This window comes from Fusarium pseudograminearum, chromosome 4 (genome assembly GCF_000303195.2).
Source record: "Fusarium pseudograminearum CS3096 chromosome 4, whole genome shotgun sequence".
Classification (NCBI taxonomy): domain Eukaryota; kingdom Fungi; phylum Ascomycota; class Sordariomycetes; order Hypocreales; family Nectriaceae; genus Fusarium; species Fusarium pseudograminearum.
In genome coordinates this window covers 4,431,604-4,458,862 of record NC_031954.1, presented here as the reverse complement: position 1 = coordinate 4,458,862, position 27,259 = coordinate 4,431,604, and the positions used below count along the sequence as shown (strand labels likewise).

Below are 27,259 nucleotides of genomic sequence, written 5' to 3'. Positions count from 1 at the left end.
TTCCAAGGCATATTGCCCTGTATATGTTGCACGGATAAAAAACTGTTCCATTGTAGAAATAGTAAGAAAATAACAAACAAGATAAACTGTCTCTTGGGTATGGCAGTGGCAAAGACAATGATCGATCACCTCTGTTTTGTAGTTGCGTCCCACGGATGGTCCGCAAAAAAAAAAAAGAAATTTCTGTGGCTTGCCTCAGTCGGGTTTCAAGCAAATCAATTCACTGATCATCCATCCATTGCCACGTCGTACTGTGTGTGACTGGAGTATCTCTTGACCTTGTCTTGCGTAGGTGGGTAGCAGAAAAGTTGGACTACCAAGTCTTAGGGTGTAAGAATAAGTAGTCTAAGAAGCATAGTCTAAGTCGCATAAACTGACCTAATAATTTAGTTTCTTATGCTCTTAGTTGTCAAGGTTTCTGATACCCTGACGTTGCATTGCCCCCAGCCTGATTTTTACAAAACCAACCACCTGACACAGGTAACACAATGTGCTGCCACACCGCCTTGTAGTTGCATTGAAATTTTTAGCACAGCCTAGAAGTACCACCTGTTCCTTTTCGACAGGCTCACTAGTTACGTATGGCTTACGGGCTGCATATTTGTGGCCTTCAACCCTCCACTGAAGCTATTCTCTCTCTCCGAGACCAACATCTCTATCTTAACGTCGTAAGAATATGGATTGGGCTAACGATAATGCGATATGCTGTCAAAATGAAATCAGCAGAGTCTTCAAGTATGAAGAGAGGCCTACCCGCGTGGTACGAGTATTTCCGGGTTTGAGAGTTTGTAAGGCCTTATCCAGTCTGTCACAACTTACTTACCGCTAAGCTAGGAACCTTTGATACGGACGATGAAAGACGACAAAGACTGGAACACTTGGTTTGAGGAAGTTAGTATTCCACTGTCCTGCTGCTGAACCCAGAAACTCATTGATTCCAGGAGCATCCAAAGCTGGATGGATCCCAATCTGGACTCGTTCTTATGTAAGCCTGAATTTGTCGTGGTGCTCTTGATATTCTAATCTGAATTATTTACTTAGCCTGGCAAGAAGGGGTGGAGAGTCAAGAATCAATCCCGTGCAGCGAATGCAGTCCAGCGACTGTGTTAGAGATATTGAAAGAGTTGCAAGCGGCTTCCAAGAAGCGCCAAAGGACGCACTACGTGGGACTGGTGGCCAACGGACTCTACGAAACATTCCATTCTCAGCTCAAACCTTCAAACGAATCGCAAAAGAATTTCGTATACACGATTCAATTATTCGACATGTGAGCCGCGCTGATGTTCCCGACTTTTCCGCTATAAAGTTGGATATGGAACAATCCAACCATCAACCTCTACCCGCACACGGTATGTTAACGTCAAAGACGTATATGTATTTTGTTGACTTTGTGCTAGTATATAACATACGTACTTCGAATTCATGGGAAAACGACCTCGCGGCATCAACGACATATCTACCACATTGCAGCCTCTCATTATCTATCGTTTTTGGATGCACACTATCAATTGAGGATGAAATAATGTCACGCCTGACAAGGGTCACCTATGAGATATCCCACCCATTGTTGATACCCAGCATTATTGTCGAACTGGAAAGAAAAAGACAACTCCCCATCGTTGAAGACATGATCGACCAGGTTGAAACGAAGATCCTGGAGTTGGATAAAGACCCCGAGTCACTGCAAGATGTGCCAAGGGATGAAAAAATAGCCCTCAAAGAAGCAAAAAGATCGGCATGGCTCGACATGCTATATCTGCGAAATCAACTACTCAGTTGGCGTAGGTGCATGGAAACACTGCACAAGCAGACAAAGAGCCTCGACCGCAAGATGTTTGGAAGACCATATGCGCAGTTCCCGTATAAATACGAAGGAACTGAAGAATTGGACGAAAGAGATTATAGCTCTTCAGATTCAGATTCAGAACTTGAGGATTATTGCAATGTACGACCGTCTGCCAATAATCATTGTTATAAAAACGTTGAACATCAAGGCTCAAGGCAGCTTGTACGTACAGAAATAGAACCGTACTACCCTGACAGTCATAAGCCTCCGTGGACGTCTAGTTTCTATATGAGACGAACTGGGAAAAAGATCAAAGGTCGACTTGAGCAGATTATGAGGGAATATAGCGACAAGATACAACAGTGCACCTCTGGTATTGAAGGGATGGTCATGTCAACACAATGGGTAAGACAGTCTTTTTCAACTACCTTACTAGAATATCGGTTAACATTCCTAGGCACAAGGCGAAACAAACGTGGAAATAGCATTGGCAACAAGCCAGGACTCTCGCCATATGAGGTCCATCGCACTCGTCACTATGGTGTTTCTTCCAGGGACATTCTTTGCCGTAAGTCGCTTCTCTTGCAATTCTGTACTGAACGCTAACACAATCTATAGAGTGTATTTTCAATGGGATTCTTTAACTTCACCGGTTCTGGTTCTGTCATAGTGTCTCGGCTTTTCTGGCTATATGTAGTCTTAGCCGCAGGTTTCACAGCTATTACTGTCGGTGCGTGGTATTACATGGGAGTCTATCGATACAAGAAACACCGAAATCTAAACTTTGGATTAGGCAGAAGGCGTTGTCCTCCGTTGAGTGTCCTGAAACTGCTACAATCCGAAAAGATAGCGTAGTTTTAGACTGAGAGTACTCCGGCTCTTGAGACCAGATCAGGAGTCAGTTTAGGAGATCTGAATAAAAACCTAAGTCATAGCCTTGAAATGTTTTTAGAATGGAAATACAACAACACGAGATGAACTCAATTTAGACATTAAACACGCTTGTTGCTTATGAAATCATGGTGGCTTTGACAGAGTGGGCCGGGATAGGGCAAAAAGGTCGCTTGAGAGTAGAATAACAGACTTGCAATTGAAATACACACTAATCTTGAGTGATGACTAAAGAGATCTACTATGCTAACCATTCATCATTACCAACCACCAAATGCTAACCATCCCCTTGTGTTCCACTTGTTTGTTGCTTTACAAGTCCATGGATGGTTGATACTACTACTTTTTCATAGGCTGACTGTTTTCTGTCATAAACCCCACCCTCTTTGATTTGCCTCCCTTGCAACGTTCATACAATGTCCCCTGGAGAAAAGGTTAGTTGAGTTCGCTCAAGAGGGCCACACTAAAAATACCACATTGAACTCCTCAGCAGTATCAATTTCGTAGATATTGTGCCGCATCTAAGGACAGTTCGTTAGTAGGTAGTCACATAATACTATCAATTACTTACGTCTACTTTAAACTGGGCACTGGATCCAAGAAGATCTTCCAGCTCCTTCAAAAGACGCGTGGGAGAGGCGTGGTGAGTGTGAAACTCGGTTCGAATTGACAACGGCGAGGACATGAGACTGTGGAATATATCTGTGATAATAGCGAAAACAGATAGCTTAGTGTTTTATTAGGTAAAAGATGACGAATCTTTAGATAATGGTAGTTATGTGATGGATAAAAGTTAAAGCAGTGTCAGTACCTCGGACAGTCTCTACTAGAAATAGGGAGATAATGTTACACTGGCGGCAAAATGCCTAGGTCTTGGAAAATTCCAGCCATGGACTTTACCACTATGAATGCACAGTCAAGTGCACAATTAATCATTGAAAGTATGCTCGAGTCTGCCTTGGACAGTGCTCAACCAGGCCATCGGAAGTCAGTCTCAGCTGATGGGTGGTTGCGTGAGTGACCTGCAGACTCAGCGGCAAACATTTCGGGGACCCCATCCTATTGGGGGCCACGGTTTGTGTAGCACACCATATTCAGTTCTCCAATGGAACACTGGTATTTTCGATACCGGTCAAGGGATCTGTCATACAGATGACTTCATGATCCGCACGAGGGGGTTACTGGAATCCAGGTGTCTCAAAAGGAATCAGGCTGCGGTGGCAACATGACAAGTCACACAGCCGAGTCTCACTAAGCCACATTTTTCAGCTATTGTACTGTGAATATTGTCTTGGCTGCCTCGATACATTGACACATTGGTCGGCTGCGGAACTGGCGCCTGTAATATAGGAAACAAGGCATTGTTCTACCCAAGAGGTAGGACAGGCTGGGCGGTTGTGATGCTTTTTATATTTACTGCATTTTAGCCGAAACTCAGGCCTTCTCAAAACAGCTATGACTTCCAACCGCAATGTTATAGCACCTGGTGTTTCCAACTGATTGCCTACCTTAGTGAGGGTGGCCATTGCTACCAACCGTATGTATCATCAACTGGGGGGCGGTAGGGCGGCTAGTGGGTAGCAGAAAAGTTGGCCTCCTAAGTCTTAGGGTATAAAAATAAGTAGTCTAAGAACCCTAGTCTAAGTAGCATAAGCTGGCCTAATAATTTTATCTTTTATGTTCCTAGCGGTCAATTTTTCTGATACCCTGAGGGGCGGTTATGTTACAATCACAAGGGGACACGGCCTTCGCCACTCAACGTGGGAACTCGTATCTGCGAACACATTCCATCCCTTGTTTTTATTGCCATCCCTTGCCTAGGCTCAACACACCACCAGCTCCAGGCTTAGCCTCCACTAACCGCCTTGAGATGAGACAAGTGTGCTGAATGTGCACTTCACGTATTTTCATGTCCATTTTCAGCCTCCTGGCTTGTTCAGATGCTAAGTCTGCCGTTGTTAAAAATGCCTCAAGAGAGCCTTGAAATTTCGAAATGGACACAAAAACATCCACTCAGACTTTCGCAATAACGTCGGTGTGTGGGTTGCAAGAAAGAATTGCAGTCACTAAAGTCCTTTCGAAATGGCGCAGGTATGTTTTAGTCATTTGCATGACTCTGGTTGCCAATCAGCTGATTCAGATGATGCAGTCACGCCAGTCAGTATCAGACAAGTCGCCAGACAGTCCCGAGGCCAGCGACGCAGAGGCGAGTCAGCTACGGCGAAAGTCGGTGGCTTTTGCAGATGGCACCAATGGTGAGATTCCAACACACAAGGACTCGATAAATCACTCAACCAATGAACAAATATCGACTCCACACTCGAGTCCTCAAGACATGAGTCGAGAGAGCAATCCAGGCAAAGACCGCCCTATCGTATCACAGCAACAGTCCCTAGGGTTCGCAATCAGGAATCAGGTTTTCCAACCAGAAGACGAAAGCCTCGAATCGTTTCTACCCAGAGACAACCTAGACAAATCTCTGACACAACAGCGAATCATAGAAGCTCTCCAAACAGAGGGAGGCTTCCCTCCTGAGAGGCTGGAATCCATCGCGCGAGATATCATAGACCCCCTGGGGTTCATGACTAGCTCTCAACCGCATCTTCGTTCTCGAAAGGAGATCTTTGCAATCCTCTCGTTGATCGATAAGGTCTCAACTATTGAAAGCTTTATTCAAGACGGACTTTTCGATCACGACCTGCCTTTTCGTTATCTTCGACAGACGGATTCTTTGGATGGCAGTACACGCCCATGGGTAATGAAAACTTGCGATCTCCACAAGGAATCAAGGGAAATTCCATTTTTTCGCAAGTGGTCAAATAAGGACGCCGAGTTATTTGAAGGACGACAGTGCAAAGTGCATATTCCGGTATTTACCGGCATCCCAGAGACAACTGACAAGCCGACACACTACGTCCTGGCAAAAAAGGCAAATCTTCCATACATTTCCAAAACAGAAGTAGGAAGAGGTGGTTTTGGTGCTGTTGATAGGGTAGAGATTCATGCTAGCCACGCTATTACATCGGGAAATTCAGTAAGTTCTTCGACCCCTCAAAGGTATATATGTCATTTGTCACCTTTACTAATACTGATTTAATCCAACAGTTGGTGGTTGCTGTAAAAAGACTGGGAACCTCGGAACGATGCGTATTTGATAGAGAGGTTTCGAATCTTAACCGATTCGCGACAAAAGATGCGCCGCATCTGATTCAGCTTCTTTGGACATTTTCCCTTGGGTCAGAGTATCACCTTGTATTCCCATGTGCGGACGGGAATTTGATGGATCTATGGAGACAACACCATACTCCCCTAGCGGCAAGCCACGACCATGAAACGGCCCTTTGGTTCTCCAGACAGTGCCTCGGGATTGTTGAAGGACTCGACATGATTCACCGGACCAACGGCCATGACTCAGACGAGCTGCAGAAATACGGTCGACACGGAGATCTAAAACCGGAGAACATCCTGTGGTTCAGAAACCCCAGCAGCATGGGTCCAGGATACAGTCTTGGTACATTGAAAATATCTGACTTCGGTCTAACGAGATTCCACAGAACACAAACCAAGTCTCATATTAACACCGATGGGATTGGGGGGTCGCCAACCTACAGGGCACCTGAATATGACGTACACGATGAAGTCGCCCAGAGCTACGACATCTGGTGTTTAGCGTGCGTGCTCCTCGAGTTCACTACATGGTACCTCAACGGCTGGGCCGCAGTGGACAAATTCGCTGAGTCTCGAAAGAATGAGGACAGCAACCATAGAATGAAAGAAGATACATTCTTCAACCATGTTCATCAAGGAAATATAGTTAGTGCTGTTGCTAAGAAAACTGTCGCAGCGGTAAGACACTGTCCACTTCTCGGGTGTTTCAAGACTAACCAGACGTAGGAGATGCGAAGTCTGTACGAACACTCTGACGCTTCAGACCTTACAGTAGATCTCCTAGAGTTTGTAGAAACTGACCTACTGCGTATGCATCCTGGGCTCCGAAAAAAGTGCGATCAGGTTGTGCAACAGCTTCGAAGACTCTTCGATAACTCTTGCAGAAACCAAAATTACTGCTTGAAGTTGACAAGAGACACGCCAGTTAGGAAAGATACGGACCTCTCGCGCTTGGATCCTGTGGGCGTGACTATACAATTTCATACAGGCGGGTTACGATCAGATGATATATTTCCCCAGCTTAGGCAAGGACGAGGATCAGGCTCCTCGAGTCCAAGGCTGTCGTCATTCAGGCTTTCAAATCCCCAGGTGGACACTTTGTTTGAGGAGCCAGTCAGTGTTGATTACGTGGTGCAGAAGGGAATGACAAATGGTCAACTGCAGCAACCTATCGAATCCCAAAACAAGCCGCACAGCAGCGCTCACGTGCCGGATACGATTAACAATGCCACACCAAATGACAATTCCGGAAAAACAGAGACTACAGGCGAGACAGTGGATCTAAGAACCACCGAGCAAGAGGACCATGGTCAGGTTTATGGTCAGCCTGAACAAATGACGGATGCAGCAGGCCCGTCGACGAAGTCACAAGATCCTCCTGTTTCTTCAACGGACGTGCAGTTGGAGCAGAAAAAACATCGTTCGAGGCGACGAGATAAGGTGAAGTCAAAGCTTGAATGGGTTTTCTGTTTCCGCAGTAGATGACATAAGAAATCGCGTTTAGACAGGAAATAACTCAGTATAAGTGGTAATTGCACTATATTAAATATTCATAAATCTCTGGTATAGAACTACAATTATACTAAAACACAATCGTGAACGTAGATGAAGTGTCCAGGGTATGTTGAGGGTCAAGGATATCACGTGACTATGCACGTGATCGAACGTCCTTGTCTCGTCATCCAACTTTGATCTTCAATAACATCAAGTGAACAGGAGTGTTTCAAAAGACCAGGACGACCCGTAACCAAGGGTGTCTCAGAGCCACCTTACCTAATTTAGCAGAATTGTCAGTTGCGTGACCGCAACGCACGTGGAAGGAAAGTCAAGCAGGCGCCCGCTGAAGACAAGACATCAAGCCACAACGAGATAATATTTGTAATGTAGCCGGAATTGGGCTTCTGTAGCCTTCGAACCTGTGACCGCTTTTTTGATTGAGGGTTATATGTTGAGAGGGGTAATGAGACATGCAGAGTTGATGGACACTTGGCGCCTGCTATGAGCATCCGACAGGACGCTAAGGTGTAATGTCTCGGAGCTGAACGGTTGAATTGAGTAGCCTGCTAGCCTGATCTTTAAATCCACACATCGAATATCGACCTATCCTAGTGGAAATCCCTCAGTAACCAATTCTAGGGCCATTGGGCCTTTCTAGTACTGAGATAAGTCTCAGTTGGCGAGCAGCGCAAGTAAGCTAAGTCTCATTATGGGAAAAGATCGTAACTTAATGGCAACTTAAATTACGTCAATGGACGAAACCTCTCCAGTCCTTAACATGTTATGTCTCTTATCCTGCCAGCACATCAATGGTTGTTTTTATATTCTCGGGGGTGTCAAAACAGGAGTCAATTAGGCAGGTGTCGTTGACGATATGTTGGAAGATCAGAAAGAATGACGTTTATGTCTCGGCTTACCTAGGGCTTCGTTTGTGTAGAGACTGCGATCATCTAGACTGTTTGCTACTCGCTAGGAGCTCTGGGAATATAAAACTGAGATATTTGCTACTTTTACCCATCGAACACTCTCAAACCAAACAATATCATACCAACTCAGCCCTCAAAATCCCATAAACACTTGCTACTACAATGTCTGACGAAACGGGTATGTCTACTCAAAATCACCTTTTGTTGTTTCATGCCCCTCTAACTGTATTGTGCTCTAGCCGCCAAATTTGAAACCGCCTCCGATCTCCCACCGTCCCTGGACGCTGCCGCCTCTCAGATGGTGCAGTACGCCGGAACCTGCGTCAAACTCGAGACGGATGAAGCAACCAAGCAAGACAAAAGCCGACTCGACTGGGGGTCTCTCAAGAACTCCGTGGATAATTATGGAGGCATCGACCTCGCTTTTTCGTCTTACAAAGAATTCACCATCTCTCGTAGCGAAATCGATCTCAGTACGATGGTACACAGGATCGTGGAGTCCTTCACCGGGAACTTCAATATCTTCGGACACGTTACCACGTTGCTCCAGACTACCATTGAGAACGCATTTACCAACCTGGAAGAAGAATCCTCGAATGAATTTTTGGATTTCAGCAAGTCTGCTGGCGGGCAAGGTTCATTTTGGGAATATCGTGTTCAAATCGCGGTCCCGAACCCGAGTTCGCCCAGTTCCTTCCACAGTTTGATCACTACCATCAAGCTGGAGGCAGATGTGTCTGAAATGAGTGATTGGTGGGGTCTGACAGGCTCCTCGACAAAGAACTTTTCCGCCACGCTGAATGGAATGAAGCTCGAGGTGGAAGAAGGCTTCAAGAACGAATAACTCGACAACCCTTTTGTCCAGCTCTCTTCTAGCCAAGGTAGAAATTGACCGTTGTTGATTCGCTTATATCACTCTACACACCTCTTCATTAAAAGAGTGACAAATCTGCCACGGTTTTAGGTAGACAATGGGAGAAACAAGTGTGAATAATGTTAGCTTCCTTCTCCGTCGTATACAGGTGGCTTGCTGCATTCCTCATATTTCCTCAAGCTTTAGGGTAAAAAAACAAACTACCCAAGAGGTGTAATCTAACCGGTATGAATGGACTTGTTAATCTCGTCTCTTATGATTCCAGCGACTGTTCATTTTAATACTTGGGCCTTGTCCAGGGTAGGATTCTGCACAAGGATATCCATGAATGCAGAGCGCGCCTGTCAATCAATTAATGGCTAAGACGAGTCTCCCTTCCGGAGAATTGAATAATATCTACACTATTACTGTATAAAAACTGACTGAGTACTCTGCGTCCTGCTTCGCCTTCACCAATGGCAGCCAGAAAAGAAGTGTGGAATAAAGTCGGCCCGACATCATCCACTGCCAAGATACAACGTTGGTCGTTGGTCGTGGCACTCGAAATTCAACAAAGCCAACAAACAAGTCACCGCTCTTATTCATATGACTATCATCGTAGCCTACTACTGCTCGCTATTGGTATAGACGAATGCCCTGCTCATTCACCATCTTTATCATGAACCTACCAACACCTGTCACTCTTCCATATCAGTGCACGGACAAGTTACCCAGTCCCCTGCCTACCACCGAAGAGATCCACAATGCACAAGTCAAACTTTCTTCGCGAAGAGAGGTTTGGGAAAGAAGCGGCGTTTGTTCTATCAGGGAATATGCTGTAAAGTATGGCAATAACGTCGGCGAAAATGAGGGAAACGCGCTTCTCTTTCTGGAGAAGAACCGCGTCCTTGCCCCTCGTTTATACGCCATGTATCGAGAAGCATCCTCTGGTCATGTCTATTTAATAATGGAGCGTCTTGCTGGACACGATCTTGAGTCTCTTTGGCCAACCCTCGAGCCTCAAGACAAGTCATCAATTGCGACACAACTGCGCTCAATCTTGACCCAGATACGATCGATCAGCCCACCTTCTCTTTTTGGCGGCGTCTGTGGAGGCGGTATCCCCGATACCATTTTCGAAACTAATGTCCCTGATTCAAGGATAAATGGTCCGTTTCGGACATCGTCAGAAGTAGCGTCTGCTATATCACTTGTTCTGCAGAACAATGGGGGTGAATGGATGACTGACTATCTCTGTCGACATGTCCCTACTGTTCTAGGCGACTTTCCAGTCACATTCACCCACGGTGACTTTCACATGGGAAATATCATGGTGGAGAAGACACCTGTCAGCCCCAGTCAAGAGACCAGCACACATGGAAACGAGAATCAATGGAGCTATCAAGTCACAGGCCTTGTAGATTGGGAGTCGGCAGGATGGTACCCTGCCTACTGGGACTATGTTACTGCAGTTGCGCGTCCGCCGCCAGAAAAGGATTGGCCAAAGACGGTAGATGCCATCCTCGAGCCATATCCGGCAGAGGCTTGTATGTTTTTTTTCTTACTGAGAGAGTTAATGCTTGCTTTCTTTTGATCGTATGCCTGTATATACAGACCCATTATGTAGAGATACAACAATTGCAATTACTGAAATTTAGTCCGACGGTTCGTCCATGCGCTCCGCTATCCTGGGAATAAACCACCAGCAGACAGCACCGCCTATTATAAGGCCCAAGATGACTGGTTGAAGCACTTGCACCCCGGCTCGTGTGGCGATAAGTCCGGTAACGGATGGAAATATGGCAGCACCAGCCTGGGCAAGGACAAAAACGAGGCCTAATATGGCGAGTTAGCATGGGTATTGTCTTTGAGCTTGAATAGGGCTTCCACCACGAGAGGACAGGACCATGAATAGTGACTAAATGGAAAATCAAACTAATACTCACCCAAAGCCATTGACTGAATCTTGCGAGGAAACATTCTTGATGCGACACTCATACCGGTAGCAAAGAAGGGACCGAAAAAGAAGCCCATGAAGGAGAAGGCCACAGCGCTTGCAACTAGATTCGGGACAAGCCAAAACAAAAGATGAAATATCAAGCACACAGCACTAAGGCACATGATGGCCCTTTGCTCGCCAAAGCGATGTGTCGGCTCAGCCAGGAGTAGACGACCGAGGAACAGGCCAGCCCAGAAGCCCGTGGGAACATATCCGACCTTTTCGAGAGCGCCATCACGATGGGCTACAAGATATTCAACCACCCATCCTATGATTCAGGTCAGATAAAATATAGTGAAGTGCGGGTGATGATGAGGACGAATAAAAGGACAATAAAGAAAAGAGAAAGAACTGACCCCCAGCAGCAGACCATGCGCCACAGTTGAAAAGGTAGAAACCACCAATGAGCCAGAAATTCTTCATTTTGAGAAGTTGTCCGATATCGCGAAGGGCATTCTTATTACGTCGTTGTTGAATGACATCCGAGTCAACAGTACCAGTAGTAGAGGGCTGAGGAATTGCCCCCTCGGGGGCTTTTCGCTGTCTCAGTGGGTTGCCAAAAGCAAGAAGCATACAAACAAGGTTCAGAGCATGAATACCGATGAGTTGGAAGTAGCCCATCCTCCACGCCTCAATTCCATTTGTTTTAGAATGGCCCGACCCTGTGGCTGTCGCGATTGCTGTCGCAACCAAAGGTCCAACAAGGCAGCCCAGGGCAAACATGGCATGGATGAAGCCCAGGCAGCGGTGAGCATTCGGAAGTCCGCTTGCCCAAGCATTCGCATGTGTATCCTGATAGCCCATGCCGACAGCCTGAACTGCAAAGCTTATGAAGAATACTGGTTGAGATGCCCACGGGCGCAGACATTGTGCCGCAAGCTGGAGTGTAGCGCCAAGCGTCAAGAGAGCGGAGAAAGATAGTTTCGTGGCAAGGAACAGATTTGTCACGGCGGCGATGACCCATCCTACGAAAATACAGGCATAGCTACGGTCCAATGTTAGTGATTCATCTGGAGATATGGAATGAGGCACGTACATTATAGCAACCTCACCTTCGTTGATCGTGAACGACTGTATGATGTATGGAAGGAGAGGTCCGAGAGTGGCACCGTCAACGCCGGCGCAAAAGAACGAGAAGCCAGCCGCAGCAATTTGGAATTTGGGGATCATTGGCTTCGATTGTTGTAGCATTTCTCGGCCTGGTTGAGTGTCTCCAGGAGGACTGTAGTTACTGAGCTCATGGCTGGATATATGATCCGACCTCGGATGGGTAACAACTACTGTTTCACTCGACATGATCGTGACGATATCAAGGCAAAGGATCGTTGCTACATATGAAGATGGCTTCATATGTTAGTAAGAATGTGCAAGTATGAGGGAATTCTAAACATGATGAGGGGATCACAAGGGAACTAGACCTAATCTGTACAACTGGTGCTCATCCTTATCCTTGGCAACGTCCCATCCAAGTCAGCATCTTTTGTTTCAACAACAAAGTTACATACCGCGAAGATAAGAAGCACTTATCAAGCGTTGATCAAGGGACCATATTATATCATTCCTTTAGGTTATGGTTATGCTTTATTAATAATTTTACCTCGTAACTCATCATAATGATAATAAGGCCTAAGCTAAAGGATCATGAACTGGTGCAGGGAGATCTACCTTTGTTACGGCGCTGACCAAACCAACCGGTAGCAGTGTACGTGGAGCTCGTCGGACAATCTCCCCCAAGAGCCAGTATAGGAGTTTCGTCTTGGGCTAATCCGTTATCTTGGGGAGTATCTTGAACATTCACAGGATCATTTCCCAACGACTCATCCGTCGATGTCGTCTGCTTCTTCTTAACACCTAAAACACCAACCATCCCACTCTGGCTCTTGAGATACTCCGCGTCGTCTTTACTAGCACTTCGAAGCCCTCCTCCACGAAGTCCATCCAATTGTGCACCGAGCTGCGCCAGCGCAAAAGAGTCATATCGATCTGCCCATGTTGGCGTTGATGCGATGTACCACACTAGCCATATGAGGCAAACAGATTGCAACACGATCAAAGCAAAGATAACTACAATCGCTATATTAGTCTTTCGTGGTTTGAGGATCGTCCAGCCAGGGGATGAATATATCCATCGTGACCATACAGTCCCAAACACACTGGCCGATTCTCTAAGGAGTACTTCATTTGCAAAGAACATTCCTATCTCTAAAAGAGATTCGGCCTGTTTCGGATAGCTAAAGGTCTCCAAGATGCGTGCAACGAAAATAGGTAGGAACTCATATTTGACATTGCCGATAGAGTTCCCTGCTGGTGGGTACTCTTCCCTATACATGCTGAGTTCTCCAGCACATAGTTTGCTGTAATCGAGATGATCGAGGATGATACGCTGAAATGGGTAGTTTCCTGACTCGCAGATATCGCGCATCGTGTAGTTCATGTCCCTCTGAGGCCGCTCGCTAGCAATGTGGAAGAACGACCCACTGCCGAAAAGTGACAGTGCTACGAGAGCAAGAGGTCCAGGTGTACCTATCGCGAAGTCATCGAAGAGGTTCGGAGGACTATTCCAGGTGACCTGTTGATAGGGTTTCCATCTTCAATTACACTTTTTTAAGCATCATGACTCCAATGCCCTCACACATAACCTTTACCCTACTATAAGGTTTAGAAGGGGCACAAAATGCATTGCTTCAATCCGGTTTCTTTCCTCTTCCTTCTACCCATATTAACATATCACAAAACCATATATAATAACCGCAAAACGACAACCACAAACAACAACCACCTTTAAAGATAGATTATACATAAACTCTTAAATAAGCTATCAGTAGCCCTAATTACAGAAAGGCTAGGCTTATCCTCTTTAGAGGTATTAAGATATCTCTTAATAATATCTACTATTATTAATATAATAACCTAATAGAAAGTAACTCCTTTAGTAATATTAATAAGGCTCTTAAAGGTATAGCTAATAGCCTATTTATTAAGATATACTATTTTAGCTATATAGCCTTTTTAATATCTTTAATTACTTATTATAGCGGTAAAAAGAAGGAAGCCTAAGAGAAGATTGCTATATTTAAAGATAATATTAAAGATAATATTAAGGATAATAGACCTAGTGAGGAAGAGAAGGAATTGCTATAGGCTATAGTTAACCTGTAGCAGTAACTGGCTAATTGAGAGGATGGAGAAGTCGTGATGTTGCTTCGTTGCTGGCGTTGATAGGGGGGAAATCGGTCACAAGCTAGGAAGCTAGACGCAATCACACAATAAAGCACACCCATTGATTCCAGGTGACATGTAGATCTGGCTCCAGTGCTGGATCACTATCAATTTATTAGCACTCTGCCTTTGACCTCGTTGCACGACTTACACAGTTACAGGTCGACGGTCGCGATCTTCATACTTGCCTACAAAGGATCCATAGTCGTTGAAGTTCTTGCGGATATCATTAGGGGTCGGCCACTTATCCACTAATGGTTTGAAGACCTGATTATTCCAGTGATTACCAAGCTCAAAATATCCCCTAGTTGAAGAAGCGCGACATGATATGTTAAAAGAGGTGACATCTTCAAGGAGGGCCTGTCCGTCAACTCTCCTACCATCCGCCCGCTGGGCTACCTCGAGCATGAGCCACATGTACTCGCGGATGTCCTGCCGGTCTCGACCCCTGGTCCATGGTACAGCGCTGTGATTGCCCTCAACACATACAGTCGCTTTAATCCCGGAAGTTGCAAATCCCGTATGGTTGAAAACGGCAAAAAACGGCATTGGCCCTGAACAGGTTGACGGCACATTGCCCGCTTTGCAATTTATTGTCGAATTTATTCGCATCGCATGTTCGCGTAAAATACCAGTAGATGTGCCATTTGCAAGGGATGCAGCGAAGTAACCGATGAGCGAATCCCACTTTTGTATCCAGTTAAACGTTTGGGCTCGTTGCTCTTTCACGGCGAAAGGCTCGTAGTTTGTATCTTCGTGCCACAGATTTGTCTGAACATCCGACATGCTAAAACTTTTCAACTTTTGGCGTATAAGATTGGTAGCCAGATTACGAGGCATCAGCTCCATGACACTCGGCTCCGGGTCGATGCCGACAACACGGGATTCCACACCCGTTCTGTTGCACGTTTTATCTCGGCTAGTGATTTCCACGGGATTGTTATTACAAGTAACGACGTTCAGAGGATCGTAGGGGACTAGAAGTGATTGAAGTGGTGGCTGTATAATTGCTATTGGCGACAATTCAGTTCATTTGGTCCATGTACAACATGCTTAGCTTAAGGGTGTGACTCACTAATGAGGACGAGGCCGGCTGCTAACCAGAGGAATTTAGAGTAATGAGATCGTGCTCCAAAGCAAGAGGTCCACAAGATGGGTAGGTCCATCCATCCTCTGTCAGATAGAGCAAAGAGTTGGATTACGTTGAGTTTCTCATCTTGGCCTTCCTTTCGTAGCTGGGAGTACACCACAACAGCTTGGGCCATCAAAGCTGAAACAATGGGTAATCCAAGAGTTGCGGCAATACGACTGAGAATAATTATCGCAGTACTCCAGTCTTGGATCTTTTGCATATCGGTCATAGAGTATTCGCCACGCTGGTTGATGTACGGTGGGAGGAAGATTGGGCGGTGCATGAGGATGCAGGTAAGAACCCAGGGGACGATAAGAATCGGTAGGTAGAATGCAAGAATCCATACCGACCTTTTACGGTATCTGAGGAGGTGGGGGTGCTTCTCGGCCATGTCTGCAGTTTGCACTGTGTTTCGTTAAGAACGGAGAGTTGTATGTGTTGAGCGCTGTTTTGTCTGGATTCTTTAAGTTAGTCAGGTAGGCACTTGGTATAAGATGTGGGAAATGTTGACCTCTCAAGTCGTAGGATATAAGAATAAATAGTCTAAACAGTATCATAAGTTATCCTACTAATTTCGTCTCTTATGATGTCGGTAGTCCGACTCTCTGACACGTGGAGGACTTGTTCATTGAGATAACACAGCATAGCCATAGCACAGCCACAGTATAGGCTATGAGGGAGCTTCTGTGTGGTTGATACTTTTGTTTGCCCCGTCTTGTGCAACACCAGGTCGCTTCCGTTGTGGATGTCTCACTTTTAGCCGTATGCTGGAGGTAAATTTAAGCGAAACTAATGTTGAACAATGTCTTCTTTTGGCTTTCACTGGATGAAAAGCAGTGATGTCTGTCCTCTTCTCACGTAACGCTATTCACTTGAACAATGAAGTGCCCTTTGTGGCTTAGCAACACTTTCTTGGTACAACAACCAGGCTCCCTGCTTTGTCTCAGCCATGATCGCGTTTGTTTAGACCCTTTGTTTCCCCCACCAGACATTGGACAGTGATTGTCTTGTGAATGAAAGCAAGCTGGTTATTTTGGACATAGTGTAGAAAGTCGGCCGTTTTCACTGGCAAGTGCCGTATACACTCACCGCAGACACATCAGACTAGCAGGCGGGTAGCAATAAGATGGTGAGGCGGTCATTTGCTCCCTTTGAGATGCAACCTAGTCATGCGGATTGGATTCAAATCGATACTGATTTAGTGGTTAAAACGAATGTTAAGTCACTGTTATTGTTTTATTAGTCTCAAGGTAACTTAAGATTCGTCTATAAATTTTGTCTGAATTGCGTTGATCCTACTGTCATATAAAGGTTAGGAAGGTGCATCTTACTACCTGCCAGACACTGTCACTGTCACTGCCATCTTCCGCATCTGCCTAGCAGCCAAATATCGTCACGTGCTATAATTCAAACATCTTCATCTCCTCATTCCTTCATTCCTTCATTTTTCATGCACCCGATCCGCACCTTTTCTCAGGGGTATGTTTTCTCGCCACTATCTCATCTACCTACCTACTAAGTCTAACGCTTTGCAGGAATTATCATGACTTCTACAACCGACCACGAAGATTCTACCGAGACCAAGGTCACTGAGGTCGCTGCCCCGACCCCGACCCCAACTCCGACCTTCCACGGATTCCCTAAACTACCCCCGGAGCTTCGTTGGAGAATCTGGAAGGAAGCATGCCTACCGCAAACCAAGAACGATCGCGCCATTCAGTACGTCACCGCTGATGTGGTGCAAGAGAATTGGGACGACGATGACTTTATCGTCTTAGACGAAGATTTGGACGGTTGGTACAATAGCGACGATGAAGAGCACGACGATACCGGATACGTCAAGCTGAGAGCCTTGAGCGGAAAGAAGCTACACGACTCCCCACCCACCAACTCTGCCCACCTCTGGGACCGAGGCCTCTGGATGGCCTGCAGAGAGTCTAGGGATGCTATTGCCGAGTACCTAGAAATCAACAAATGGCTCAAAATCGCCAGCCAGGAAGACGAATACCCATGGTTCATAGCAGATTTCCCTTCAACCCTTATCCCACACAGGAAGGCTAAGCCCTGGTGTCCAATCGTGGTCCCTCGTAGGGACATCTTCTGCATTGCCCCCCATACCCTTCGGTATTTACCCAAAGATATGCACGGTATGAACCTACTGGCACCATTCCTTGGTCAGCGGAAATTCACAATCATCCAAGATTGGAACATTGCTCTCAAATATGACAGCAGCTGGAACGTCAACTTTCCAGCTGATATCTACGAACTGAAAATGCAAAACTCTCCACGAGGCTTGTTGGCGAACTGGATAGAGAGTTCTCTTCACGAAATCCATCGCATACCCCGTCTCTGGATCATCGACGATACCACTAGCTGGGTTAGAGATGATGACATGTATCTCGATGTAGTGTACCGCGATTGTGATGTCGAGTACGTCGAAGCCGAATGGTCCTGTCTTCGAGATTACACGAAGAAAGACGACCTTGCCGATACAGCCGATTTCATTTATACTTTTGCGTCGACGTTCGAGGAAGAGGGCGATTTCGAATTTGACGAAGTTCTAGACAATATCGGACTTCTTGTCCGAAAAGACCGTGAGCTGCCTCCAGAGGCTGAATCAGAAGATGAAGATGGAGACATACCCGACTGTTGATGCGTTACTGTGGTCAATGCTTGATAAAGATCATTGCAGTGGCTCTACCATTGATCATGCCTGTCCCCACGTTCTCGAATCGGCATGTTGGGACAGTGGGGGAATCTCACCTAGAATGTACAGGGAAACCGGTTTGAGCAGCAACAAAAGTCTGTCTATATAGAATACATTGTTCTTATCCCAACTGCATTATGACATATCTGTTATCATAAGTTCTTCTTCCTTTCGTGGTACGTGACTTTAATTGTGATACCAAAGATGCCAACGATAACCAGGATGAGCACCATTTGCACAGATTAGAGTTAGTTCCCTTATGCTCCCCCTACGTGTTAGGGTATAAAATAGATACCTTGAAGAATATAGTATAAGCGCCATAACATGACCTACTAATCTCATCTTTTCTTCTTCTTCTCCTCAAGAATATTCCCCGTCACCAGCGATCCTACTCCCCCCAGCACCCTCCAGTGTCGAAATCTCCGGAGAACCGTCTTCTCTTTCAAGTCACTCGCAACACCTTGCCAAAATACCTGAAGCTTACACTATCAAGCCCAAGAAGGATTGTGTAGATGAAATGTCGAACAATGGGAATTTAAAACCGAAACCAAGAGGTATAGCTGGCAAGTGTCTGAGCTGTGTTTGTAGATACCTGCTAACGGAAGTGGCAGCCCCATTAGTCAGCCAGAGTGGGCCAACACGACTCCTTCTGCGCTGTGGCCGCCCGCACCAACTTAGCTCAATCAACCTTTCTTTGCACACGTCCATGGACCGTTACATTCATCTAGTCTGTTCCTAGCCTCGGCGTATCAGAAACAATGGCCGTTGAGATCAAAGGAGAAGAAATTGGTATGTCAATTTGTGCTACTAAAATAATGTCCTTTAGGTTTTTTATTGTTTTACCTCAAGACTTAGACTAACCTTTCTGATTAGCTTCGGTCGTCTACTCCTGGCGCAATGCGTGAGCAATCTAGCGGTACTATGTCACTTGACATAAAGTCCAACAGTTCCGACGCATCCTATCGCGAAAAAGCAAAAGCCTCCGACGTCGCAAGTGAGAATCACACAGTTCTCCTAATCAACAATGTGCTACGACACATTCTTCATATTGCTCAGCGACCGGGTGACATCGGCGCTCTTGAGCACCGTGAACCAAAGAGAATGTCCTACAACACTGCCAGCAGTACGTTCACGGCTGAGGATGATGGAGGCCTACTCTCTAAAGGAGAATATATCATTACACTTCTTTGCGCTCGTAGAAGCCAAAAAAGTAATCAGGTTTTACAATAATCAACCTGCCATTGACGACAACGTCCTCGCTCAGATGTCATGCGAAGCCATCGTGGCCAAGATGAGTCACCGCAAAGAAGTGTGTTCTGGTAGCGTCTTCGTTATACACATCGCAGGGCGTTTTGTTTGCTTTCTTCAATTCAACATATCCGACGCCTACAGAGCCGACTTCCGGAATGGTCGAATTCCTAGCAACCCTTTGGCGGTCTATATGACGAAGTGGTTCGACATCTCGAAACGAGGCGGAAGATCGGGCATTATAGAGAACGCCTGCGGCTTGATCAATGTGTCGCTAGAATAGAGGCGCTTCACTGTCTTAAGGATATCTACAAAAGTACAAATGTCAATGTTTATCTTTTTCGGCCCCTGTTTTGCTACCGGTATGAGTGTCGCATCAACAATCATGTTGACTGAGAGATAGGATTTGAAGCGCGGGATAGAAATGCATCCCAGGGTACACAAGCGGATATGGACAAACCCAACCAGCGTTCTTCTTCTCCCTCCTCAGGGTAGTAGTAGCTAGTGAATTTCCGTCACCATCCCTCTCGTTATCATTGTCACTATCACCGTCTCTACCGTCACTGTTACCATTCACGCGGTCGTCTTTGGTGCCTTTTTTGGTACTTTTGCTTGTGGTTTGGCGCTTCTTGCGTGGCCCTTCATCCGCCTTGGAGGGGGTCGACGAGGATCCATCAAACATTCAATGTCATGTGCAACGATAAAGTCGCGTTCTCTACTTGATAATCGATTTATTTCGTCGATGATAATTCTTGTGAGCGATGGATTGGAATGGAAAACTATGCGGATGTGGACTGGCATGCGTCAAGATGTGTGTATTCTCTGAGTTGTCTCCCACAGTGCATTGTCTACGTTTCTTTCCCTGTCTCCATTTTTGTGTTCATGTCGCGGTGTTCCCTATTTGTCCCCTTTTTCTGTCTATGGCGCGTTGATGCCCCTTCACGCGTCGTGTTGTTCTTCAGTGTGCTGGCTGGGCTAATGGAGAGCAGAAAAGTTGGCCTCCTAAGTCTTAGGCCATAACAATAAGTAGTCTAAGATGTATAGTCTAAGTGGCCTAAGCTGCCCTAATAACTTTGTCTCTTGTGATCCCAGCGGTTAATTCTTCTAGTACCCTGAGTCTGGGGTTCATTTTGTGTTCGTCGTCGCCGTTGGACAATGCGTCGTACTCCCTGTCCTTCTCCCTCAGCGCCTGTTGTTCTCGTTTCAGGTCGTCTAGTTCTTGTTCTATATGTTTCTGGTTGGGTTGTATCACTGATTCTCTCGTCCTTGCTCGTTTCAATGGGTCCCTCACTTAGCGGATGGTGACGACCATTTGATTGTTTATATGACGACCATGATGTCGCTGAGGCGTTGCACGGCCCCTGAGTATAAGGTTTCCATCTTCAATTATACTTTTTTTGAGCATTATGACTCCAATGCCCTCACACATATCCCTTTTCTTCATCATGTCGGCGAACTTGGTTACCAGCTCGTCGTCCTTTTTCTTCTGCATATCGGTGACTGCTTTGGTGATGGTATCTGGGTCTGCCGTCATGCCATTGGGCTTTGGAGTCGTAGGTTTCGTCGATCCTCGGAAACTTGCCTCAATTTTGTGCCCCTTCTGTGTATTTGGCGTTGATGCTGCCGAGCTTGAGCGCTGTCTCTTCGTCGGGGTCTTACCTGGGGTGCGTTTGGTGGTAATAATAATTGCCGCTGTGTCCTGGAGTTTCTTTCAGACCTCATCGTCAAGTCGTCCCTCCTGTTGCTTATTTCCGATGAAGACTTTGCTCGGTCCGTCTTCATTTATTTCCCATTTTGTGACGTCGGCATTTGGAAATTTGTTCTGCCAGTCGGCGAGGCATGGTGACTTCGTAACCTTATCTTTGCTGTAGATCACTTTGGCGATGGTGGGTCTGGCCTATGAGTGATTTTGTCGTTTGATGAATTTGGAGCTTCTGACTGTGGGTGTGCCCGGTGTATAGGCGATGTCGGCTATATTCTCGATCCAGATTTTCCGCTTATCCTGGCCCATTTTATATCCCCATTTCTTGTATATCTCGGCGAGTCTATTGTAATTCTCTTATGCTTCCCTTACTGGAGATTACCCTGCTTCCGGTGGGTATAGCTTTAAGAACGGGTAGTGCTTCTTGATATCGTCGGGTTGGTCTATAAGGCAGGGTGCGTGAAATGGGAAGATGTCTTTTTCTGGGTCGCCGAGGTCATCGTCGTCTTCTGCGTATTTGCCAAGTGGTCCGGAGGTCATCACCAGCTGTCTCTTGTCCTCGATGGTCTCGTGTTGGCGTTGCAGGATCATTCGGCATACATGGGCCTAATCTTTGCCGCGCTTCGTCTTTGGTCGGTCTGGGAGCTTGTAGGTGTCCTTGTATTTGTTTCCCAGATCGACTCTGCCGTACTTCTTCTCCGCTTTCTTGAGTGTGTCCAGTTTGCGGTAATAGTGATCTCTTGGCAAGGCTTTCTTGATGTCGGTTGGTGTCTGCCAGGTGGCTGGCAGCTGTCTGAGAGGGCTGCCTATGACTTCAACAATAAACGCGATCTCGTGACTGGGCAGGCAGTTCGTTTGCATGAAAACCGGTACTGGTTTAGTCGCTAACATAAATTTTAGATCACTCTTAGTGTATATATGGACTAAGAGTGGACTAATAATTCCATCGATTCTGCTTTGAGTCCCTATTTTTTAGTAACCAGCCTGGCAAGTAAAGGAAATAAATAAACAATGGAGAAAAACATGCTATATTACTAAGGTAACCCACCACATCTGATCCCAGATCCTCTCCGTATTTTGTCCGTTTCTTTTCTTCTTCAAAAAAAAAAACGTTACTCAGCCTCTACAGTCACCGCCAACATCCTCCTTCATTCTCTTGTCGCCATGCCACAACAAAACATGAAGGACTCGGCCTCAGCTCACGAAGCGCTTCACACAGCCACCTCCCTTCAGGACTGTGTAGTATTGTGAGTGTTCATTGCAGTCAACGTTGGGCTATCTAACAACCATTAGCATGGGCAACTGTGGTCAAGTCCTTGCTGCATCCAAATCCTTCGCGGGGCCTACCAAGCTTACCTCCAGGCTCATCCTTTTCATATCTCGAGATAAAGACCCAGTTTTCTTGTTCGAGATCAGCTTCCCTCTCGGCGAGGGTCAGACCGACAACGAAAATGTCGGTTTTGGCGTAAAGCACCGGTGTGAGTTCCCCCCATATGGTCCGATGCAGCCTTTACTGACCTCAGATAGACACCTTTGGCAAAAGCAAGGTTGAGGCGAATGATCGCCAAACTGTAGAAGTCCGCTTTCCTCGCGGAAAGACACAAGCCAAGTGTCTTGCCGCCCCAGCATCTATCGTTGACCAATTCCGGGTCAAGGACAAGGACAAGGTGTGCATACTCACAGTCTCTGTGACAGCACCAGTCACAATTGTCGGCTACGGTTGTCCTTTTCGTAGCGCCGATAGGGAGGTCAATAGTTGGGTCAATGACAACAAGCCCATCGGTAAAGGAGTTAATCTGCAAACCTTCCTGAAACAGCAGTCATTCACCTTCCTCGTGGGTAAAGGGGCCGTTGACTTCGAGAGGAGGCTGGGTCTGGACAGACTTCCTCCACCCTTCCATTATCCCTATGGTGATGACCAGACTTGGAATGAGGCTCGACTCGCCAAAGAGTCCACTCTCAGGGGCGATCAGTTCCCGCTGCGATACAGGTAAGTAACATACATCATGGTGTATGATCTGAGTTGCTGATTGTTCGAATAGCCATCCCGATGACCTCAGCCATGTGACAGCTATTGTCCAAGGAACGTCTCAAGACATCATGTGGCTAAACGAGAGGCGTAAGGAGATCGCTGCGACCAAGTTCAGCGGTTACTTTGTTACACCGCCCGACGGTACAATCGACAAGGCCACGTCTCTCTACCTGGTGATCGCCCGGACCCCCGAGTTCAAGCATAAACAAGCATGGGTACATCTGCAGAAAGGCCACCTTGTCAAGGTGGCTCTGTTCAATTCGCCCAGTGATGAGACGGAAGAAGAGACCTGGTCAGTATCCCATAGCCGTGCACCTGCTCAATAACCACTGACACCATCTAGGAACGCCAAAATCGTGTCTTCTTCTGAGGACATCCCCGAGCTCTCTGACCATGCCATCGAGAAACATGAGCTTTTCTTGATCGTCCAGACGAAGGTGAAACCCGACGCGCCTTATGAGATCAAGTGCTATTGCAGCCGCGAAGCCGCCCAGGACAAGGGTCAACAGCATTAGAATTGCGTTTCCCTCGTTTTCGAAGATAAGCTGCCAGATCACAAGCGCAGGGTCGACGCTGCCAATCTCTTCCGGTCTGACGCCGATCCTGTCAATTTTGACCTTTTGGGTCTTCCCTCAGACCCTCAATTTCCGCAGCATATGTTGGATGAGAAGTTGATGACTATTGAGAAGAGGGATCTCCTGGCCAAGGTACACGATCGCATGGATCTGCATCGCGCGCTCCTTCGTGGCCAAGGCTTCTATCAGTGGATGTCGAAGCCAGCACCACGGGATATCGTGGAGGCAATGGAAGCCATGATGCTCCGGGATGCCCCTGCCACTCTCCGTCCGCTCCCGGTCGTTAACTTCCTTGAAGGCGTCGACAAGGAATACGCTGACGCGATTGTCGATGAAGCTCTTCCCAGTGATCACAAGCGTCTCTGTGCTTATCTTGAGTATCGCCCTCTCGGTCTGGGTATCGCCACATCTGTAAGTATCGATCACATTCCATTTAGGAATCTTCAACTAGATGCTGACTTGTTTTTTAGTGTCCCGGTTCTAGCACGACTACCTTTGCAGCCGCTGCCACTCTTGTGATGCAGGCATCGCTTGGTCCGATCTTCTGCTCAGCCCCCACCAACGTCGATGTCGACAACTTCGCGAGCCGTATTGACAACCGTAGCGCCATGATCGCTGCCAGATGCAATGACCGCAAGCACGTTGGCAGAGCTCCCAGGGTCCATCGTAGGTTTGTTGTTCGTGCCTATGACATGACGCATGAGTCTGTCGCCTTTCGCCGTTTGCTCCAAGACCCTAACCAGGGCGATAACGCTGCGCCCAACTCTTTCTTTGACCCGCCTTCGAACTGGAAACTGCACCTGTCGCGCGTTTACTGGCTCCTCGTGCTCCTCCGCTCGCCCACTGTCAGGTCTCTGCATCAGGATGACGCCCCCGTATTGCATCACTTGCAGCAGGGCATCGACAAGAATCCTGACATTGCGGGCCTACGTGCCCTCGTCACGGGGGCCATCGATTGGGAGACATTCAGTGGCAGCAAGGAATATGACATCGCGATGACGACCGCGGGCGAGTATCTCGACGATATTGCCCGCAGAGCTGAGATCCTGTGTGCCACCCCAGCTGACTCAGAGAATGACAAGAGTGTCAAGATGTTCAAGCTGCATGCCAAGGGTTTCGCTATTGACGAAGCTTACAATATGAAGAGACCCGACCTTTATTGTACCTGGGGCAATACCTTGTCTCCACTCTTCGTTTTCGGTGATCGGAAACAATTGCGGCCTGCTGTCATCATGCTGACTGAGCTCTGGCCGAACTCTAAGAAGAGACCTGGAGAGTTTATTAACCGCTTCGCCCGGGATGCCCAAATCTCGGCTCTAGAATACTTGCAGGCTTCCGGTATCCCCACGTATCGTTATGATGATCTTGATACCACGAAGGCCAGCGACTGATGCAGATTGGAACTTTAGATAGAATGTTAATGGACAATGAGAATAGTTTCACGCCGATATTATATTATCATAGGTATGACATGACATTAATCTCATCGAAATACTACTCTAGCTTGCCTGTGTCTAATCTACTTGGAATCCATCATCACTAGAGTTTGGGTCCACATGCTTGGTGTTTCATTCTTAAACATAATCTTTGGCTCCACATAGATGTCGCGCGCAAGGTGTGCAGTGATACGGCTGGCAAAGGTGTCGTATGGCTCGTAGGGGACTCTGGTATGGTAGATCGTGGGCCAAGTCGCTTTCACGTACTCTGAAGGTCCGTCCAGTTCGTCAAGGACACTGATGTGGAATTCGGCATCGAACACATGGGCGTGGGTAGTGTCTCCTTTTTTGGAAGTAAGAAGACGAACCTGGATTGGGGTTAGCACTGAGCCACGAAGATGATGGTACGGGGAAGGCAAGAACTTACTTCATAGTTTGCCGGCAGCGATGGATACAAGTCGCGTCTCCGAAGTTGAGCCAGCGACAGCATAACACATACGAGATATGGATCTCGAGTCCAAATCTCAGGTTTGCATTTTTCCAGCTTCTTCTGGAGCATGTTGTGGTTCCACCCGCCCTCGAAATATACCCCGGCCTTGAATTTCTTTTCACGTGCGGTCATTACAAGATCGTAATGCAAATACCCGATGACGAGCGGCGAAGTACTGTGATTTGCTGCTGGTGAAGTTGTAGTAGTTGTAGGACAGAATACCTCGCAGTCGGGAATGCGTACTCTGCGTCCATTAAAGATGAAGGATGGCGCATCGCTTCTATGTTTGAAAAGTGTCAGCAAAGTTCAAGTTTATCCTGGGGGCTACTACATACCTGACCTGTTCCAGAGGACTTCCCTCGGAGCAGAGAAGTTCAATAGCAGCCATGTATTTCTTGAGGGGTGTCCGATGATTGGCCAACATCTTGGCAAATCGAACAGCATCCGCATCAGGTAGAGTGGTTTGGGTTTGGGTTTCGGCTCCTGGAAGGACGTCGATATCGTGAAATGCGCAGTGCAAAATCTGGAGATGTTTCGCAGTCCAGCAGAGAGGATGGTCGATAAGCCAGGAGTTTTCAATGATGAGCTCATGCAGAGATGATTCGGGCGGAGATGACTCCCACATCTTGAGGGGTGTTGCGCCCTGATCGCGAGACATGATCATTCGGCTCTGGTGAGGATGTTTGATGTGAAGGTGATGATTTGTTTTGCGGCATTGCGTTGGAGAAATAAGGCGGCGAAGGGTGCGAGCTGATCAGGTGCCCTAGTAACTTTAGTGCGCTAGTGCGTTTGCGTTTGCCGTAACCTTTAGTGGGGCTGTTGCTGCCTGCCCGTACTCCACTCTAGGCCTGCACACATGATAGAGTTCATTATGCCAGGCAGCTGCTTTGTCATATGTTGGTATGTTTTCATTGTGAAAGTTCAATACCTATCACTGCTAAAACTTTGATCTAAATATTTGAGTTTTTAATCTAGATAGATCTTTATTGATTTTCCCCTTTATACAACCCCCTCATAAACGCCGCAATCAATCCCATCGTCACAAACAGGTAGATAATGAGACTCCCTGGCCATAACGTGCATGCGTACAATGCTGTTCCGTGCTTTTGTAAATCAAGTGCCTTATTAACATTCTTAACCTACCTGTCTTCCGGCCAGATACTCCAGGGCCTTCATCAATTGTTAGAGTCTTTGCTTCATGTAACCAAAGAACATACTTATTTGAAAGAATCCATCATACATAGCCAAAGAGATAGCACATTCTTCATCCGACTGAGGCAGTGAATGCAAGCAAGTGTTTTTTTATCCAAAGTTGGATTTCTAGAGAAACTTTAGATATGTTAGTCACCCAAAGTTCCATTAGATACTATCTACAAGCCGCCTTATCTCGCATCGGCCAACAAAGGCACAGAGTTTGGTTTTGTATGGCCCAAGTAGACAAACTCTTACGGTCCAAGCCCTTGACTACGCCGATTCATTGGACAGGTGAGACAAATATAAATCTAGGCGCAAGTTCGAGTGCATTCACTTGTCCCTGTGGTTTTGTTGCTGTGATTCACACACTCGACTGGCTTTACCAAACATGAATCTGTTGCTCA

At 46.7% G+C, this 27,259-nt stretch overlaps 10 protein-coding genes across 10 annotated transcripts, besides 1 other annotated feature; 6 read left to right on the top strand and 4 right to left on the bottom strand.

The window, feature by feature from the left end:
* Positions 1–3,016: 3,016 nt before the first annotated feature.
* Positions 3,017–3,721, bottom strand: FPSE_10520 (uncharacterized protein; the record flags this gene model as incomplete). The annotated part of the gene is made up of 4 exons (XM_009263637.1): positions 3,017–3,100; positions 3,151–3,198; positions 3,249–3,379; positions 3,700–3,721. The coding sequence occupies 4 exons, from the start codon at positions 3,719–3,721 to the stop codon at positions 3,017–3,019; spliced, it is 285 nt and encodes a 94-aa protein (XP_009261912.1).
* A 1,038-nt stretch (positions 3,722–4,759) lies between these two features.
* FPSE_10521 (uncharacterized protein) lies at positions 4,760–7,330 on the top strand (the record flags this gene model as incomplete). Its single annotated transcript, XM_009263638.1, has 4 exons — positions 4,760–4,768; positions 4,827–5,711; positions 5,783–6,523; positions 6,572–7,330. 4 exons carry the CDS (start codon positions 4,760–4,762, stop codon positions 7,328–7,330), a joined length of 2,394 nt encoding a protein of 797 aa, XP_009261913.1.
* Positions 7,331–8,430: 1,100 nt separating this feature from the next.
* On the top strand, positions 8,431–9,112 carry FPSE_10522 (uncharacterized protein; the record flags this gene model as incomplete). The annotated part of the gene is made up of 2 exons (XM_009263639.1): positions 8,431–8,446; positions 8,508–9,112. The coding sequence occupies 2 exons, from the start codon at positions 8,431–8,433 to the stop codon at positions 9,110–9,112; spliced, it is 621 nt and encodes a 206-aa protein (XP_009261914.1).
* A 688-nt stretch (positions 9,113–9,800) lies between these two features.
* On the top strand, positions 9,801–10,779 carry FPSE_10523 (uncharacterized protein; the record flags this gene model as incomplete). The annotated part of the gene is made up of 2 exons (XM_009263640.1): positions 9,801–10,668; positions 10,736–10,779. 2 exons carry the CDS (start codon positions 9,801–9,803, stop codon positions 10,777–10,779), a joined length of 912 nt encoding a protein of 303 aa, XP_009261915.1.
* Positions 10,780–11,056: 277 nt separating this feature from the next.
* Positions 11,057–15,862, bottom strand: FPSE_10524 (uncharacterized protein; the record flags this gene model as incomplete). The annotated part of the gene is made up of 6 exons (XM_009263641.1): positions 11,057–11,388; positions 11,477–12,105; positions 12,157–12,319; positions 12,786–13,708; positions 14,491–15,316; positions 15,415–15,862. The coding sequence occupies 6 exons, from the start codon at positions 15,860–15,862 to the stop codon at positions 11,057–11,059; spliced, it is 3,321 nt and encodes a 1,106-aa protein (XP_009261916.1).
* A 1,152-nt stretch (positions 15,863–17,014) lies between these two features.
* FPSE_10525 (uncharacterized protein) lies at positions 17,015–18,124 on the top strand (the record flags this gene model as incomplete). Its single annotated transcript, XM_009263642.1, has 1 exon — positions 17,015–18,124. One exon carries the CDS (start codon positions 17,015–17,017, stop codon positions 18,122–18,124), a length of 1,110 nt encoding a protein of 369 aa, XP_009261917.1.
* An 812-nt stretch (positions 18,125–18,936) lies between these two features.
* On the top strand, positions 18,937–19,709 carry FPSE_10526 (uncharacterized protein; the record flags this gene model as incomplete). The annotated part of the gene is made up of 4 exons (XM_009263643.1): positions 18,937–18,967; positions 19,052–19,079; positions 19,126–19,301; positions 19,378–19,709. 4 exons carry the CDS (start codon positions 18,937–18,939, stop codon positions 19,707–19,709), a joined length of 567 nt encoding a protein of 188 aa, XP_009261918.1.
* A 229-nt stretch (positions 19,710–19,938) lies between these two features.
* Positions 19,939–19,999: a microsatellite.
* Positions 20,000–20,274: 275 nt separating this feature from the next.
* FPSE_10527 (uncharacterized protein) lies at positions 20,275–21,267 on the bottom strand (the record flags this gene model as incomplete). Its single annotated transcript, XM_009263644.1, has 4 exons — positions 20,275–20,457; positions 20,538–20,650; positions 20,819–21,085; positions 21,228–21,267. The coding sequence occupies 4 exons, from the start codon at positions 21,265–21,267 to the stop codon at positions 20,275–20,277; spliced, it is 603 nt and encodes a 200-aa protein (XP_009261919.1).
* Positions 21,268–22,292: 1,025 nt separating this feature from the next.
* On the top strand, positions 22,293–25,126 carry FPSE_10528 (uncharacterized protein; the record flags this gene model as incomplete). The annotated part of the gene is made up of 7 exons (XM_009263645.1): positions 22,293–22,375; positions 22,422–22,606; positions 22,656–23,118; positions 23,171–23,452; positions 23,504–23,661; positions 23,713–24,146; positions 24,206–25,126. The coding sequence occupies 7 exons, from the start codon at positions 22,293–22,295 to the stop codon at positions 25,124–25,126; spliced, it is 2,526 nt and encodes an 841-aa protein (XP_009261920.1).
* Positions 25,127–25,254: 128 nt separating this feature from the next.
* FPSE_10529 (uncharacterized protein) lies at positions 25,255–26,319 on the bottom strand (the record flags this gene model as incomplete). Its single annotated transcript, XM_009263646.1, has 3 exons — positions 25,255–25,539; positions 25,599–25,941; positions 25,997–26,319. The coding sequence occupies 3 exons, from the start codon at positions 26,317–26,319 to the stop codon at positions 25,255–25,257; spliced, it is 951 nt and encodes a 316-aa protein (XP_009261921.1).
* Between the last annotated feature and the right edge of the window lie 940 nt (positions 26,320–27,259).